This window comes from Mustela erminea, chromosome 20 (assembly GCF_009829155.1).
Source record: "Mustela erminea isolate mMusErm1 chromosome 20, mMusErm1.Pri, whole genome shotgun sequence".
NCBI classification, from domain to species: domain Eukaryota; kingdom Metazoa; phylum Chordata; class Mammalia; order Carnivora; family Mustelidae; genus Mustela; species Mustela erminea.
In genome coordinates, this window is record NC_045633.1 from 21,660,956 (window position 1) to 21,676,465 (window position 15,510).

Consider the following 15,510-nt stretch of genomic DNA (forward strand, 5'->3'; position numbering starts at 1 on the left):
CTGCCTTAACCAGAATCCCTTGGAGAGAAGTCGGGTCCGCAGGTAAAGACATTTTTTTCCAGGTACAATGATGACCCAATCCTGGGCATATTCTTTTGGTTTAAACTTTTACATATATATGCACACAAACCATTTAGGTACACTATCATTGTAAGAAATCGGAATAATATGTTAGAGTTTTTAAAACATTTTTTATTGTGATAAAAAATATATATATTTAACGTTAAATTGGCCAATTAAACCGTTTTTAAGTGTACAATTCAGTGGCATCAGTTATATGCACAATATCATCCAACCGTCACTATTTCCAAAACTTTTCATCACAAGAACCTATTGTATGTTGAAACGCACCTGTCCTCTGACCTTGGGACCACCCCCCCCCCCACCTCATCCCGGCAACAATCCAGCAACCCGTCTGTCACAGCTCTAGTCGGCTGAACTATATTGACCTCGTTTGAGGTTCCGGGACTCGATGCGGGTGTCAGCAGGACACCGCTGGTGCCTTCAGGGCCCCGCAGCACCCTGGGGTCGAGGGAGGTGCAGACCAGACCCTAAGCTCCCGAGCTCCACGCGTGCTGGAACTCTGGAGCTCGGCGGTTTTCCGGGTGCTGCAGGGTGGGGCGCCGCGAGGAGGGGGGCACAGCGCAAACATTTTCAGGTTCCGCGGAGAGTGCAGTCCGGACCAAGGGAAAATGTGAAGTCAAGGGAGGAAAAACAAGCACTGCAGCGACCACGAAGGGACTCGAACCCTCAATCTTCTGATCCGGAATCAGACGCCTTATCCATTAGGCCACGCGGCCCCACCGATTACGTTTCCCCAGCTTCTCTCATAAAGCTGGTCCAGGCGCCTGTGTAGTGTACCACAATGCGCATGCTCCTACCACCGAGGAGCTCCGCCCCTCGGGCCCTCTGTGGGTGGGGCTGCAAACTGTGGGCCGGGCCACGCAAACCAAACGAGTCCTGGCAGCCCGGCAAGGACGGCCCTAACGAACTGTAGCACGAGTTCGAGCCCCGGTGAGGGGGCAGGCTCCGGCCCTAACCGGCGCGTTGGGAGCTCTTCCCCTACGTGGCTCCGGAGCGCGTTGGGTCAGAGACTGCCCACTGCTCCCTGTGCAGCCCCCGCGCTTCCCTCATCACAGCACCGGTCAGCCTGCTGTGCTCTGTCCAGTCCTGTGGTCCCAGCCCAGGCTCCGACCAGCGTGAAAGCCAAGACCGCATCTCCTGCATTCCCACGGCCCCAGCGTGGGGCGCCTGTGGAGTGCGCAAGCTGGGACAGCGACGTGGGCCCCGGCTGTCCTCTCTCCGAACCTCCAGACCAGCCTAGCCCGGGCCGGGTTCCTCGGTCCCCGCGCCCGTGGGAAGGCCCAGCCCCCCACCCCCGCTCCCAGGAGCACAGGTGCACCCTTACGGGGTGCCAGTCACGTGGCATGCGTTCTCTCACTGGGTCACCTCCCCGAGGGCAGGCACTGTTCACGAGCACTGGGATCACCCACAGACCTTTACTGCAGTCCCCCCACCTCCACGCCCCGCGCCCGCACTGCTGCGCCCATTTACACAAGAGGAACCAGGACAGGGGATGGAGTCAGCGGCGGCGCTGGGCCGTAGCCCCCAGTGGTCAGCACCCCCGGAACGGCAGCGGGCACAGTCCCGCCTGCAGGCAGAGCCGGCGCCTCAGCGAGCTGCGGATCTCCAGGCAGGCCTTGCGGCACCTCTGGCCATCGGGACCCAGTACCTCCAGTTCACACACCCGGCGGTTGACCTGCGAAGACCCCACTCAGCCTGCGCCCAGGACTGCCAGGTCCCTGGGCACCCAGCCTGGAGCCCCGTGGACGAGAAGGCCTAAAATTTCAAGCGCTACCTTGCCATTGTGGGCCCTCAGGGGGCCTCAGAGGCTTAACCATGAGCCCTCTGCTCCTGGCAGATGTGCCCCGCACACAGCAAGAAGGGCTCCCCACCCAGCTGGCTCCCCCACCCTCCACTTGCTCTCGGTCTGAGGGGCTTCGGTTCCCTGCAAGCCTGTGAAATTATTATTATGCCACCCACTCTTTATACTATAAAGCCTGCAGCCCCACAGCCTCTGCTGGTTCACCCTGTTCCTGACCGCAACCCCCAAGGGCCCTGCCAGGTGGGCAACTGCCTTCTCCACCCGGCAGTGAGCAGAACCCTCTAAGACCTGCTGTGGCTCTCACCAGGGGCCCTGGCCTGGCTCACCCACAGGGTGAATGGGAGGTGATCAGAACACCAGGGCTGGGGAGAAGGATGAATCCAGCCCCTTTCCCCAGGTCTCTGCCCCTAACCCCAACACACCTCAGTCAGCAGCTCCAGGGACTCTCTCAGCCCCAGAGGTACCCCCAGCCCTGCCTCACGGGCACACGGGGAAGTCAGGAGAATTAGCCCAGGGTGGAAAAGGCAAATCAGAACTCAAATCTCAACACCACCACTGAAAGAACTCAAGTCTCTCAGCTCTGCCACCTACGAGTGTGGGACCTTAGGAAAGCTGTCTCACCTTCCTGCCTCCAGGGTTGTTTTGAGGCTTAAGGAGGGGAGAAGCCCTCAATTTTCAGTGGCCCTTGCGGTTTCGGAAGGTTTTCCTTCCCATCCTCTTGGCAAGACCCCGATCAGAGCCCTGGAGAGGCACACCAGACAGCCCTCCCACCAGCCCTGGCCAAGCCTGGGCTCCAGCAGGAAGCCACGCCCACCTTGGGCATCAGCATAGATCTGGAGGACGTCGGCATGTGAGGGGGTGGTTGGTGATGCCTGCAGCCAGCGCCGGAACCAGGGGAGAGCTGTGTGCCCCACACCAGCGTCCCTCTGCCCTGGAAGGGAGCGGGGATATGCAGATTCTTTGGCTCAGCAGATACCTGGGGGTGCCCCCAGGGGTCCACAGCCCATCCCCCAGAAATCCAGGGCAGGCCTGCCAGGCTGCAAGGACCCAAAGGATGGAAATGCATGTGCTGAGGGTAAAGTGCTCAAATTCATAGACTTGACTTCTAGAAGAGGCTAGGAGGTGGGGCAGTGCACATGAAGCTCCCATGATGAGGCCTCCTGGAGAAGGTGGACAGCAAGTCCTGGGAGGTGGGGACCTGGCCTGGCCTTCAGCGGGGAGAGGATGGGCGGGCCCCACTCACCCCCACGGCAAGCCTGAAGCAGGAAGATCTTGGGGCAGCCCCACAGGGCCCTGCAGCGGCTCAGCTCCTGCACCAGTGCCTCTGCCTGGACCTGCTGCCCGTCAGCCCCCAGCAGCTGGTCCTGTGGCCCCCCATGGGCCATGAGGGCCACAAGGGCACAGCTCACCGGGACCCTGCGGGCATCTAGGCTCTCTCGGAACTGGGCCATCTCCTCCTGGAAAGCCTGGAGTGGGGACAAGATGGAGGCCTGGGCCCAGGCTTTGTCCTCCCGAGTGCCTGGTGGCCCTCCAGGGAGGCTTGTCCAGTCCCTGCCCACCCTACTTCCCACCTCCTACCAGCCTCAGGCCCACAGAGAAAGTCCTTTTTCTAACACACACTCCCCCACACACTGCAAACCTGGCATGGCCTAATTGGAAGAATCATGTGGTCTAGCCTTTTGCAGCTGAGTCTTTGGCCAGGGCAGGGAAAATGCTCCACAAAGGAAAGAGGTGTGAGGGGAGAGCAATGAGCTGACAGGTGTCTGGGAAGGAAGCTGAGACCCTTGAAGGAAAAGCTGGAGGGTCCTGCCGGGGCCTGGAGCAGAGGAGTGGAGAAACAGCGGGGGACGCCGCCGGAGCCCAGGAGGCAAGCTCCCCACACATGCAGCAGGAAGGATGGAAGCCAGAGCCGGTGAGAAGCCCTGCAGAGAGTCGCTTGGGTCCTGGGGTGGAGGGGGGAGCTTCCTTCAGAGCCCTACCAGAGCTCTGGCCTTCACCTCACCTGGGCCGTAGGGTCTGTCCTTAGGGTGGTCTTGAAGTTCAGGGCCTGACACAGGCCCCCCAGCGCCTCCACATCATGCTGGGCCCCGGGCCAGCCATGGATCACGGACAGCAGGAGGGCGGCTCTGGTCCCGGACAGTTCATAGTGAGCACTGGGGCTGGGTTCTGGCTACAGACAAGTTAAGGAGCATTCAGAGTGGTCTGAGAACCTCCCAGACCCCATCTCAGGTCTCGCCGAGCCTCTGTCCTGCTCGCATCTGCTGTCACATCATTCACCCCACCCCGTGCCCCTCACCTGGGGCTCCCAGGGTTCCACATCCCCCAGGCACAGTGCGCCCCTCAAGGAGCTCCGGAGGACTGGGCAGTAGGAGGCCTCTGACTCTTTGGCTGTCCTGTAGAAGACCTGGGGGGGACCAGAGAACCCACAGGGGGCTGCTCCATGGGGGCACAGTTTGGGGAGGGAACAGGGCACTGGCTTCAGGGAACAACCTGCCTAGTTTGTGGCTACTGCAGTCTCTTTAGGGTCCCCTGCCAAAATGGAGGAAGGACACAGACAAAAGAATGGGAGAGCATGAAGGAGATGTCCTAGTTCATGTTCAATATCATGGGCATCCCTGGACATGGATGTCTTTAAGTGGATCCTGGCCATGCCATTAACCACACCACGCCCCACCTCAGGGATCACTGTGTGCAGAGCTGGGGCACTTCCTAGAGCAGGCTGGGGCCTGTCTGGGAAGGTTCTCAGGGTAGCTACTGCCTGGGGAGGACACCAGGCTGGGGAAAGCTGTGGAGTGGAGCCTGGGCCCACCCTTCACCTCCAGGGTCACCAGCGGCCACCCAAGTGCCCAGTGAGACTGTTGGGGCTCCAGCCCAGACCAGTACTGGATCATTCACCACTCTGGCTTCTAGGGACCTGCAATCTGACAGTCACCGTCTGTCTGTGTAAGTATGAACAGGGCTGGGTAGAAGCAGAGGCGCAGACTCGAGGAAGTCAAGGAAGGGTATCAGTGACAGCCTGGTAGGGAACGTGTGAGGCTGGCTGGGACAACAGGAGGGCAAGCCAGAGGGAGTGGCATTGGGCAAAGGTGTGAGCTGAGAAGCGGTTGGGAGTGTCAGGAATCCGAGTAGGCTGTGAGCAGGGGGCTATGGGTGGGGCAGGAGGCAAGGGCTCAAGAATGATACCACATGCACAGACGATAAAGATTCAACTGTAAAACAAATGGGGGTGGTGTGTGTGTGAATGACTCGAACCACCAAGCAGGGTCAGGAGAGCACAGTAGAGCCTGGGAAAGTGACTGGCACGGACCCCCTCCCAGGGATTTCCCATCTGGAGCCCCTACCTCCATCAGCAGCTGCAGCAGAGACCAGTGAGGAAATCGGCCACAGAGCTGGCTCAGGCCAGTGAGGAAGGCTCCGGCCTCAGGGGCAGCTGGGTGTTGAAATGGTACATGGGCCTGGAGGGCCTGCCCACCCCCACCCCTACTTTGTGCCGTCCCAAAACCGGTGTCCCTGCCCAGCCCACTCACCCCCAGGAGTCGTCGAGAGCAGCAGGAAAACTTTGGGGCAGCCCCACAGGGCCCTGCAGCGGCTCAGCTCCCAGACCAGCTGCTGGGACTGCCTCAGCTGCCCACGAGGGGCCACCAAGGCCACGAGGGCACAGCCCACAGGGCCCCCAAGGGCATCCAGCTGCTTCCGGAACCCAGCCAGCTCCCCGAGGAAGCCCTAGGACAAGAGCAAAAGCTGAGCCTGAGTCCGGGGAGGCCCCAGGGTGGGCCTAGGGGTGGGTGCTGGGATGAGGGTGAGGTCAGAGGCGGGTGAGGACTCACCTGGACAGAGGCCTCCCTCTTCTGGCAGCTCTCAAAGCCCAGGCTCCGGAACACGCCCTCCAGGACAGCAACAGTGGAGGCTAACACCCCAGGGCTGCTGAGTGTCAGAGCCACCCTGGGACCCTGCAGGCCATACATCCCCTGGGAAAGCAAGGGCAGAGTTGGGCTGAGGCAGGGCTCAGCTGAAAGCCAGGAATGGGCTGGGCCAGACAGTGCCTCCCACTACCTTTCTTTCCAGACTCTGTCTAGCATCTGCCATCTGGGAGGCCACCTGCAGGGTCCCAGCCACCAGGAAAGGCCATGGGGGCTGGGTGGGGGCTTCCTCTGAGCACCAAGCGTACTCCCTGCCCCTGGTGCCGATGCCCAGATCCCAGAACTTGTCCTTTCCCTGAGCCCTGTCCTATCAGCTCTGTTATGAGCTGAGCTGGACTCTGCTCCTTCCCTGGAGCCCTAGGCCATAGGCCCCACTGCCTCAGTCCCTGTACTGTTCTCTGGCTCCCGTGGGCTACTTCCTGGCTGGCATTGGCACACCCCCACCTGAGCCAGGAGCCTATGCCCAATCCTATTCTTAGCTCTTGGCCCACCGCCTATCTGATCCTGTTACACAGGAGTGTCTCCCTTCCGAGCTAGCTACCAGCACCGAGAAGTCCACACGCAGCTCTCACCGGCCCCCTCACTCCTGCACACCACCCATGCCACCCGCACATGTGCATACGGCAGCCTTGAGCACAAGGGTACGGGGAGAGGTAGCGCGTGCTGTCTCACACGCAGAAACCCCCACTGGAGTCATCTGTCCACAGCGGGGCCCCAGGTGCCTCATCTGGGAAGTCCGGTCCATCACAGCGAGCTCAAGATGAAGCAAGTGTTAAATGGGGGACTGGCTGAGGAAGGGCCCTGGGGCGGGAGAGGCTGGCGCACAGACTAGGGGACGAACATTCTGTCGCTGTCTACCCCCACCACCCTTCAGGCGGCCTGCCGAGGCTACTACCAGGCCACCAGGGAAGGGCTCTGTGGGGGCAGGAGGCCCCCTGACCATGCACCCACCAGTTCTGCACAGGCTCCAGGCAGGGGCAGGGGGAGTGCTCAGCAGGGGATGGGTCAAATGTCAAGTTCTGGGTGGGGAATGGGGCCCATTCTGACAGCCGTCCTCTCCCGCTAAGGGATCTGAGCACCGGGACCCGCTTGGAGTACTGGATCCCCCTGAACAGCCAGAGCCACCGTCCTGCCCGCCCCAGTCACCTTGCACCCAAGCCTGTTTCTTCAGACTGCCATTGAGAAGAAAGGGAGCAGCCCGGTGAAGACCGGCTCAGCTCTCCTGTTGTCCTGCCGGGGTGGCGAGGGGTGTCACCAGCTGTCCCATCCTGAGCTGCCCCCGGTCCTCGGCTGACACAAGCTGATGAGAGTCCTGAGACTCCCGCCGGTACTTTGGGGCCCAGACAACCTGGAAGCCAAGAATGGGTCTCCACCAGGCAACCACCCCACGCCAGGGCCACTGGCACCCCCAAACCGGGAGCTGGACAGGTGTGAATTCCGGGACCCCCGCCCAGCAACCACACAAAGAACAGATCAGCCTAGAGAAAGATTCCGTTATTTATTCAATGTCCTCTGCTGCCTGCCCTTTGGAGACCAGCAGAGCCAAGCTCCTTCAGAGAGCCTGTGGTGGGTCCCTGCTGTCGCCTATCTGCAGACACTGTGGCACGCCTGCAGCACGGAATGCAGTGCTTAGGGAGTCAGCGACTGAGCGCTAACAGAGTGCTAGTGTTAAGTATCACGAACCCCACACCTCTGGGGGGGGCGGGGCCGCCGGGGGCAGCCAGCCTCCAGCAGCCCTGTCCTTGGTCTTCAGTGTGGGCCTCCCATCCCTGGAGCCGCCACCACCCTCACCAGACTGGCCTGGGAGTGCGCTCAGGGACTCGCTTGGGGGCAAGCAGGCTAAGAGCAGAGGCAGCCGGTTTCCTTTCAGGGCCCAGCGGTCACGGCCTAGAAATGGGAGGGGATGTGGCTGGAAAGCCCCCTGTGGCCATACCCAAGACCCAGATCCTCCCCAGGATAGGCTGTCCCTCCCAGAGCCCAGCAGCATCCCACAGGTCATGGCCTGTCCTCCACACCCAGTGCAAGGCACAGCTTAGAAGGGCAGAGGGCCAGGCCCACAGACTCAGCCCACAGGGCAGGGAACAAAGAGCCACGGGGGCCAGCAAGGTGGGGGGGGTAGGGCAGTGCGGAGGACCCCAGGCCCTGCCCCAGTCCTCACACTTCCCTGACGGCGCAGTCTGTCTCCCGCGCAGAGGCCACGGGCAAGGAATGTGCTGCGGCCCCAGGAAGGAAGAAGGGAAATGGCCATGAGGTACGGGGGGGGGGGGGGGGGGGGGGCAGGCCCTAGGGCAGGGCAGGCAGCCCAGATGGAGGCCACAGAGGGAGGGTGAAGCCCAGGAGGCCTTCAGTGCCTGTTCACCCTCAGGAGACCCGCCCCGCGCCGGCCCAAGCCAGCCCTCAACCCACAGGCTGGGCCATCTTGGCGTGCAGGCTCTGGTGGGCGATGAGGTGGGCGCGCCTGCTTTGAAGCTCTTGTCACACTCGCCGCAGCCGAAGGGCCGCTCGCCGGTGTGCACGCGCCGGTGGTCCAGCAGGTAGGAGCGCAGTGAGAAGCTCTTGCCGCACTCGCTGCAGCCGAAGGGCTTCTCCCCCGTGTGGATGCGCTGGTGGTCGGCCAGGTAGGCGCTGCGGCTGAAACTCTTGCCGCACTGAGAGCAGGAGAAGGGCTTCTGGCCCGTGTGCACGCCCTGGTGGCGCAGCAGGTCCGACGAGCTGCGGAAGCTCTTCTCACACGCCTGGCACTTGTGCGGCTTCTCGCCGGGTGTGTGTGCGCTGGTGGCGCGCCAGGTCCGAGCCCCAGCGGAAGCGCTTGCCGCACTGGCCGCAGCTGTGCGGCTTCTCGGCCGCCAGGTCCCGCAGCTGCCGCCGCCGCGCGGGTGGCCGCCCCCTGCGCGCCCCCACCGCGCGGCCCAGGGGCGCCCCTGGCCGGGCCTCGCCCTCCCAAGCCTCGGCTTCCTTGGGGCTCCAGGACGCAGTCACGTCGCCATGGCCGGTGCCACGGCCACCGTCTCCGGCCTGGCCCCCCGGTGCCATCACTGACTCCTCCAGCCCGGGTTGCTCCCTGTGGCTCCGGAGCCCCAAACCTGCAAGCCGAGAGGGGGCGGCCTCTTCAGTTCCACTGGGTTCTGGCACCAGAGCTGGGGCGAGGCAGAAACAGGACTCAGGTCCAGAAAGCCCTGGGCTACACAGACCCCAGCCTCAGTTTCCTCACCATAAAATAGGGACATGACAAAACGGCCACAGAGAAACACTTCTGAGGCGGAGGCAAGGGGATCCAGTCGGCCGATCCTGCCTGTATAGATGCCTACTAATCACACGCCCAACCTCCCACAGCCATATCCACACTGGCACCCCACATCCCATGCTCTGAACCTTGGCTATTCAAGCGCTGAAACAATAAATTCAGGCAATTTATAAATTACCGAAACCCTCAGTATTTCTTACCAGAAACTGAGAAGCCACATGGGTTCCGCCTAGGTGGCTACTCACATTCCACAAGCTCTTATCCCCTAAACTCAACAACAGATTTGCACAGAGAATGATCCTAGCCCGTCCGCTGGGTCATGTGGATTCCACGAGATAACCCCCAAACAGGGCTCAGAAAGGCTCTAGCGGGGACAGGAGCTGCAGGAGGGCAGCCTCCGAAGAGCAGGGCCCAGGCCTTGGCACATGGACGCTCTGCTCCTACTGTCAGCCCCTCTTCGCTCCTACTGTCAGCCCCTCTTCGTGGGCTGTCGTAAGGACAGTCCCGGCTCGGTCCCTTCAGTGTCCATTGACCTCTCTGAGATCCCTTGTCTGTGACCCACTACCACACTTCTGTGCAGCAGGTGGTGAGAATCACAGGAAAATGCCCAAATGAGAGCTCAGCACAGTGCTGACTCGGGGGGAGCACCCACCATATGGAAACACACACTCACAGGCCGAGAAAAATGAACACTGACACGAAGGGAAAATCACCCAGGGCTCTTGAAAAGACCCAGCGAAAGCCACTTTCCAGCCAGCTAAGGAGGAGGTAGGAAGACTGAGGATTCCAACAGGAACATTTGCGGGTGTATGGCCTGCCCGCCCCCACCCTCTGTCACCGGGACCCCAGTTCAGAGGAGCCAAGGACCTCAAGGGTCCAGTCTGCACCCACTGCTTACCCAGGGCAACATTCCGGGAGTTCTCTCGCTTTATGTCCCAAAAGAGTTCCCTCTGAGCAGGGTCCAGAGAGCCCCATTCTTCCCGGGAGAAATAGAAGGGAATGTCTCCAAATGTCACAGGTCCCTTGAATAAGATCAAAAACAGAAACAAAACCAAACCATCTGGCTCAGAACTAGCACTCTGGAGTACCCCTGGGGATGGGGGACAGGATGAGTCCAAGCAAAGAGCTGGGAGAGGCCTTAATGAAAAGACAAGGTCCATTTTAGGGACTCAAGATGGCACCGAGGGCCTCAGAGGGGACAAACGGACTGGTAACTCACGTGAGCCTCAGAGGCAAAGCAGGTGTCGGCTGTCTCTCTGGTTCTCCCTTCTTTAAGAGCGGGAAGCTGGGCTGAAGAAGAACAGAGGCTCACAGACGCCAGCCCGGGCCAGGAGTGAGATCTCACACGTGTACATGCACACGCATCCCTAGGCTTTCTGGAACAGAAATACCCTTCCTGCTACCCTCAGCGCAAGGCTCGGGAAGGAGCCAGGCCCCTGCCCAGCAATGTGGGGCCTACAAGCTTACTTACCACCACAGCTGTGCTGCTCCCGAGGTGCAGGAGGCCAGCTTCGCGCCCCCACCTTCATGCGAAGCCCCCTGGCCTGGGGTCCCTGGACTGTAGCCTCGGGTTCCACCTCCTCTGAGGGCACTTCCTGTGCGGGGACCACAACATGCTCATCAGCACCGAGACCGGACGGGGGAGACAGAGCTTAATCCCTGGGAAGGAGGACACAGGGACACGTCCCTCAGGACGTGGGGAAGGAGATCCACATGGGGTCCCAGAAAAATCCAGAGAAGGTGACACCAGGCAGTTCTGTGTGCCCAATCAAGCACAGGGCAAGAAGAGCTCCCCAAGGCCAAATCACAGAGCCCCTGAGTACGGGGGTGTGAGGGCAGACCTCCACACCCAGGGCGGAACACCACACCCCAGCCACTCATTAGCACCTTCCCCAAGGTCAAGAATCCAATACCCCTCAGAGAGCAGGGTTCACACAGACAGCTGCCTTCTCGTACCCACTCTGCTGCTCTCATTACACATGACTATATCCCCAGGGCCTTGACTACAGCAGAACATTGTATTTGTAGAACCAGCGTGGAGCTCAAACTGCCTTCCTGGAGCATGCCTCCTTTGGTCCTACTGGGACCACCCTCCAAAGCCACTAAAAAGAAACCAGATTCATTTGGACAGTGTCTTTCAGAAAGGCAACACCTGTATGACATGCTCCTGTTGCTGCTTCCTCTGGCTCTGCATCACCACCACCCCTGGAGGACTTGTTTCTATGGAGATGGCCACCGCTCTGTAGCCAGGTGCCAGCCAGGTGCAGAGGGGCCTCTTACCTGCGGCCATGCTTTCACTGGCTGCTTCTGCAGGACCTCCACCAAGGCAACGGCCTCCTCTCCACTCCCTGGACACCGATCTCGGACCCAGCCCTGGACGCCTCCGGGCAGCACACTCAGGAACTGCTCCAGTACCAGCAGCTCCAAAATCTGCTCCTTGGTGCGCAGCTCTGGCCGCAGCCAGCGGCAGCAGAGCTCCCAGAGCTGGCTGAAGGCCTCATGGGCCCTCCCACATTCCCTATAGCAAAAGTGCCGAAAGCGCTGGCGACAGGCCTCGGAATCCCTGCTATCTTCTTGCTGGGCAGAGTCCTGCTCCCAGGAGGAATCTTCCACCTTGACGATCAGCAGCCCCTCTCCCTCCCCAGGGGCCTCATCCTGAGGCTCTGGGGGTGCTGCCATTCCTCTGGTCTAAAGCTCAGGACTGGCTGGCCTCAACCTGGGCCTGGGAGCCTGCCCTTCAGTCTCCCAGAGGGATCCCCTGTGGCAGCCGGGTGGGCATCTGGACAGGTACTCCTGGGAAAAGAGCAAAATGCAGGGGTGGGGGGGGGGGGAATACATGAGCAAACACCAGCCAGCCTGCTCCTGTCCTCTCCTGGCTCTGAAGTCTTCTTTAGGCCTCACTCATGTGATTCTATGCTACCAACACATGTCTACAGCCCCTTATCCTCGGCTTTGAGATCCAAAACTCCCAGGTGTTCACTACCTGCCTACTGATGTGACCACATTTCATAATCTCCACTTATCTCCCTCAAGGTAAATGTTCCTATAGCTTACAGCAAAAATACTTATGTATCTCTTCAGCCTGTAAATATTTGCCAAGTTGTACTTACCATGTGTTTCTGTCTCACATTGGATGACTGAGTATTGCTGTAGGTTCCTCTGGTGGGGTTGCTTGATATACCATCTGTGCTAGATTACCTTCCTCGAATCTGAAAACTTCTGAATTCCAAGACATCTTGGCCCTGGGGTGTCGGCAAAGAGCTCACAGACACCAGGCTAAGCTATTTATCCACAGGTACATACGAATGAATGACACATATTTATACCTTCCATACTTCTTACAATAGCCCTGAAAAGTATGTGTTTTGAAATTTTCCTCAATTGCTCTTTTGTTTCAACAAACAACAACAAAAAGTGACACAAAGTGTTATAATAAAATGCGGGGGATTTCAACAACACAGAAACATAAAATAGGAGCTCCCTTCCAAAGGCAGTTGCACCCCCCTCCCATTAACAGTATGACATGTGACCTCCTGGACTTTTCCCTGTCCATTTACTGGAAATGTATCCATAGGAACGGGGAAAACCAAGTGGTTTTGTGTTCTTACAGAAACGAGGTCTTACTGCACGTACTATTTTGTATCTTGCTTTTCCCACCTAACAATGCTTCTTCATCAGCCGCTCTGGGAGATTCCAAAGTGTGAATGCGCTCCAGGTTCTTACCCAAGAGAGGCACCCAGCTTGTTTCCAGTCCTTCTCTACTACACACTAAACACTTTATTTACTTTATTCTCCTACTCCTCACAACACCCCTGAAAAGTACGCGCTCCATTCTCATCCTCCAGTGACCGAGGAGAAGGCTGCGCTCGGAGAGGGCCCGGGACTCACCAGGGTCGCTCGGCAGGACGCGGCGGGCGGGAACGTGGACCGGCCGGAGCCCGGCGCTCCGACCCCAGCAACCTCGCCAGCGCGCAGCTGAGAGGCGACGGGCGGGCTAGACGGGCGCAGGCGACCCCACCCCCGGCGCTTCCTAGCAGGCGCGCCCCCTTCGGCCTCTGTCTCAGGGCGCCGGCCCCTGCTACCCGTAGCCCTGCGCTCGACCTCGGAGCCGCGCAGCCCGCGTCTCCGGGCCCGCCCCCAGGATACACACCGCCCACAAATGTCCAAGGGTTCTTAGTTCCGTCTCCAGGTTCTTGCGCCGGAAGTTCGCGCGAGGCTCGCCGGAAAATGCGCCCGCAAGAAGCACTCGAAACTACACGCCCCCAAAAGCCCTTCACCCATTGAGTCCGCCTTCTTCCTGACGGATAGCCAATGAACGAGGAGAATTCCCAGAGTTGGCCAATCAGGAGGTAGCAGCGCCCACCTAATGCCCCCGAGCTGAGATCAGCTAAACTCGTTTTTTCCTATTTCTCTACCGTACCCCGGTCGGTGAAAGGCGAAAAGGGAAAGCCATGGCTGGTCTGGTGGGCCGAAACGGCATCTGGCCCAGCCACGAGTTGAATGCGCGCGTCTCGGATCCGGGGTACTTCTTTCCAGCCTCTTGGGTCCCGTCCTCGCCGAAGTCGTTAGCCGCGCCTAGCGGGGCGTGGAGCTTCTTGGGAAATGCAGTCCCCCGAGGGACGCGGAGCCTCCTGCGGCGATCTTCGCACCCGAGCTTCGGCGGGGGTGTTGTGGCAGTACGCCGCACGCGGTCACCCTGATCCCGGGGAGCCCCCCGGTCGCCCGCCAGCAGCTTCGTCTGCGGGGCGTTGGGGGAGCTCTGGGTTCTCCTTCCCATGCATTTGTACCTGCTCCCACACTCTTCTCTACCTGGAGATCTAAGGCTGTATTTCTATATAAGGCTATCTTATTTACACCTATATATATAGATATATATAAGGCTATATATATCTGTATTTCAGGAAATACATATTTCCTGAAATAAAAAGCGGTGTCTTTTGATTTGATTATGCAAGTACGGAATTAAGTACGGAAAATTTATCTGTATCCACAAAACTAGCACCCTCGATCTGCTCAAATGTCGCTCCCTCCAACTGGCTTTCCCTAAGCTATGTGAACAGCTTCCCGCCATGCTTCTGCCCTACCTTATTTTTCTCTTTTATCACTACCTGAGATACTTGTGTAATATTTGTCCCCCAATACTGGGCTATAAACTCCGTGAGGTCAGCGTTTTCACTGCCCTACTCCTAGCATCTGGATTTGTGCCTGGCACAGTATTTGCTGACTAACTGAAGGCAAAAATAACTGGAGGTAAAAATATATTCCTATTAAGGCCATTCAGAAGTGAACATTATTAATATTTTAGTCTGTTTTTACACTTCTACCTCTATGGATATTTCTAGTGTAATTTTGGAATAATTCTATGGTAAGTAATGTTTTGTTGACACAAAAGTCTATCAAGGATATCTCTAGGGCTACTGGGTCTCCCTTCAGTCAGATCGATCCCAGAGTCCTAGAATTGAGCCCTATGTTGGGCTATCCGCACAGAGGGGAGTCTGCTTCTCCCTCTGCTTCTGCCTGCCACTCCCCCTGCTTGTGCTCTCTTTGCCAAATAAATAAATAAAATGTTTTTTATTTACTGCAAGGGGAGCAATAGAGGAAGAGGGAGAAGCAGGGTCCCCACTGAGCAGGGAGCCCAATGCAGGGCTCAATTCCAGGACCCCGGGCTCATGACCTGAGCTGAAGGCAGATGCTAACCATCTGAGCCACCCAGGTGCCCCAATAAATAAAATCTTTAAAAAAAATAAAAATGGTATCTTTCTGTATCACCATGTACAAATAAAATGCAACTTTTTGCAGGCTGCATAGTATTCCATAGTACCAAAGTTCCAATTTTTATTTGATTTATTTACTTTTTTTTTTTTTTTTTTTTTTGAAGACTAGGGACGCCTGGGTGGCTCAGTTGGTTGAGCAGCTGCCTTTGGCTCAGGTCCTGATCCCAGCGTCCTCGGATCGAGTCCCACATCCGGCTCCTTGCTCTTCGGGGAGCCTGCTTTTCCCTCTGCCACTGTCTGCCTGTGCTCACTCTCTCTCTCTCTGACAAATAAATAAATAAAATCTTAAAAAAAAAAGAAGAAGAAGAAGAAGAAGACTTTATTTACTTGTCAGAGAGAGAGTGCACAAGCAGGCAGAGTGGCAGGAAGAGGCAGAGAGAACCGGGCTCCCGGCTGAGCAAGGAGCCCAATTTAGGACTCAAGCCCAAGAGCCTAGGATCATGACCTGAGCCAAAGGCAGCTGCTTAACTGACTGAGTCACCCAGGCGTCCCCCAAATTTTATTTAAAGTTCCTTACTCTGGGTCATTTAGACGATTTCCAGTTTCCTGTATTTGCAAGTCATTTATACAAACACCCACCTTCCAGCATCTGCTTTAACAATTTGCTGGAGGGTGTGAGTCAAGAACGTTCTGGGACCACTGCTGAAGTGGATGCTCCTAGGCTCCCTCTGCTGGTCCCCTGGAAAA

At 58.2% G+C, this 15,510-nt stretch overlaps 2 protein-coding genes and 1 non-coding gene across 6 annotated transcripts; all 3 read right to left on the reverse strand.

The window, feature by feature from the left end:
* Positions 1-513: 513 nt before the first annotated feature.
* Positions 514-7,670, reverse strand: LOC116581003. Of its 4 annotated transcripts, none has more exons than XM_032327968.1 (9): positions 7,015-7,670; positions 5,713-5,853; positions 5,413-5,608; positions 5,227-5,315; positions 4,182-4,289; positions 3,888-4,055; positions 3,129-3,351; positions 2,308-2,816; positions 514-1,759 (listed from the first exon to the last, which is right to left on the reverse strand). In XM_032327968.1, the coding sequence occupies exons 2-8, from the start codon at positions 5,848-5,850 to the stop codon at positions 2,554-2,556; spliced, it is 1,185 nt and encodes a 394-aa protein (XP_032183859.1). In that variant the 5' UTR covers positions 5,851-5,853; positions 7,015-7,670; the 3' UTR covers positions 514-1,759; positions 2,308-2,553. The 4 variants fall into 4 exon arrangements, with proteins under 4 accessions (XP_032183859.1, XP_032183858.1, XP_032183857.1 ...); XM_032327967.1 differs by having other exon boundaries at positions 6,952-7,670; XM_032327966.1 differs by having other exon boundaries at positions 5,939-7,670.
* Positions 728-800, reverse strand: TRNAR-CCG. The gene has a single exon. It is a non-coding gene; the product is annotated as a tRNA-Arg (tRNA).
* Positions 7,671-8,067: 397 nt separating the features above from the next.
* On the reverse strand, positions 8,068-14,529 carry ZNF213 (zinc finger protein 213). Its single transcript, XM_032327957.1, is given in 8 exon segments — positions 8,068-8,265; positions 8,268-8,564; positions 8,566-8,888; positions 9,948-10,071; positions 10,269-10,339; positions 10,521-10,644; positions 11,330-11,842; positions 12,160-14,529. Coding segments are annotated over 7 exon segments (1,401 nt in total). The 5' UTR covers positions 11,729-11,842; positions 12,160-14,529; the 3' UTR covers positions 8,068-8,202.
* Between the last annotated feature and the right edge of the window lie 981 nt (positions 14,530-15,510).

Excerpts from the sequence above, each read along its gene's own strand:
- LOC116581003 (XM_032327966.1), bottom strand. The coding sequence starts at position 5,971 with ATGGCAGATGCTAGACAGAGTCTGGAAAGAAAG. Across the intron at positions 4,290-5,226 it reads TGCTGCAGCTGCTGATGGAG|GTCTTCTACAGGACAGCCAA; the intron begins GTAGGGGCTCCA and ends GGTCCCCCCCAG. Across the intron at positions 3,352-3,887 it reads GGACAGACCCTACGGCCCAG|GCTTTCCAGGAGGAGATGGC; the intron begins GTGAGGTGAAGG and ends TCCCCACTCCAG.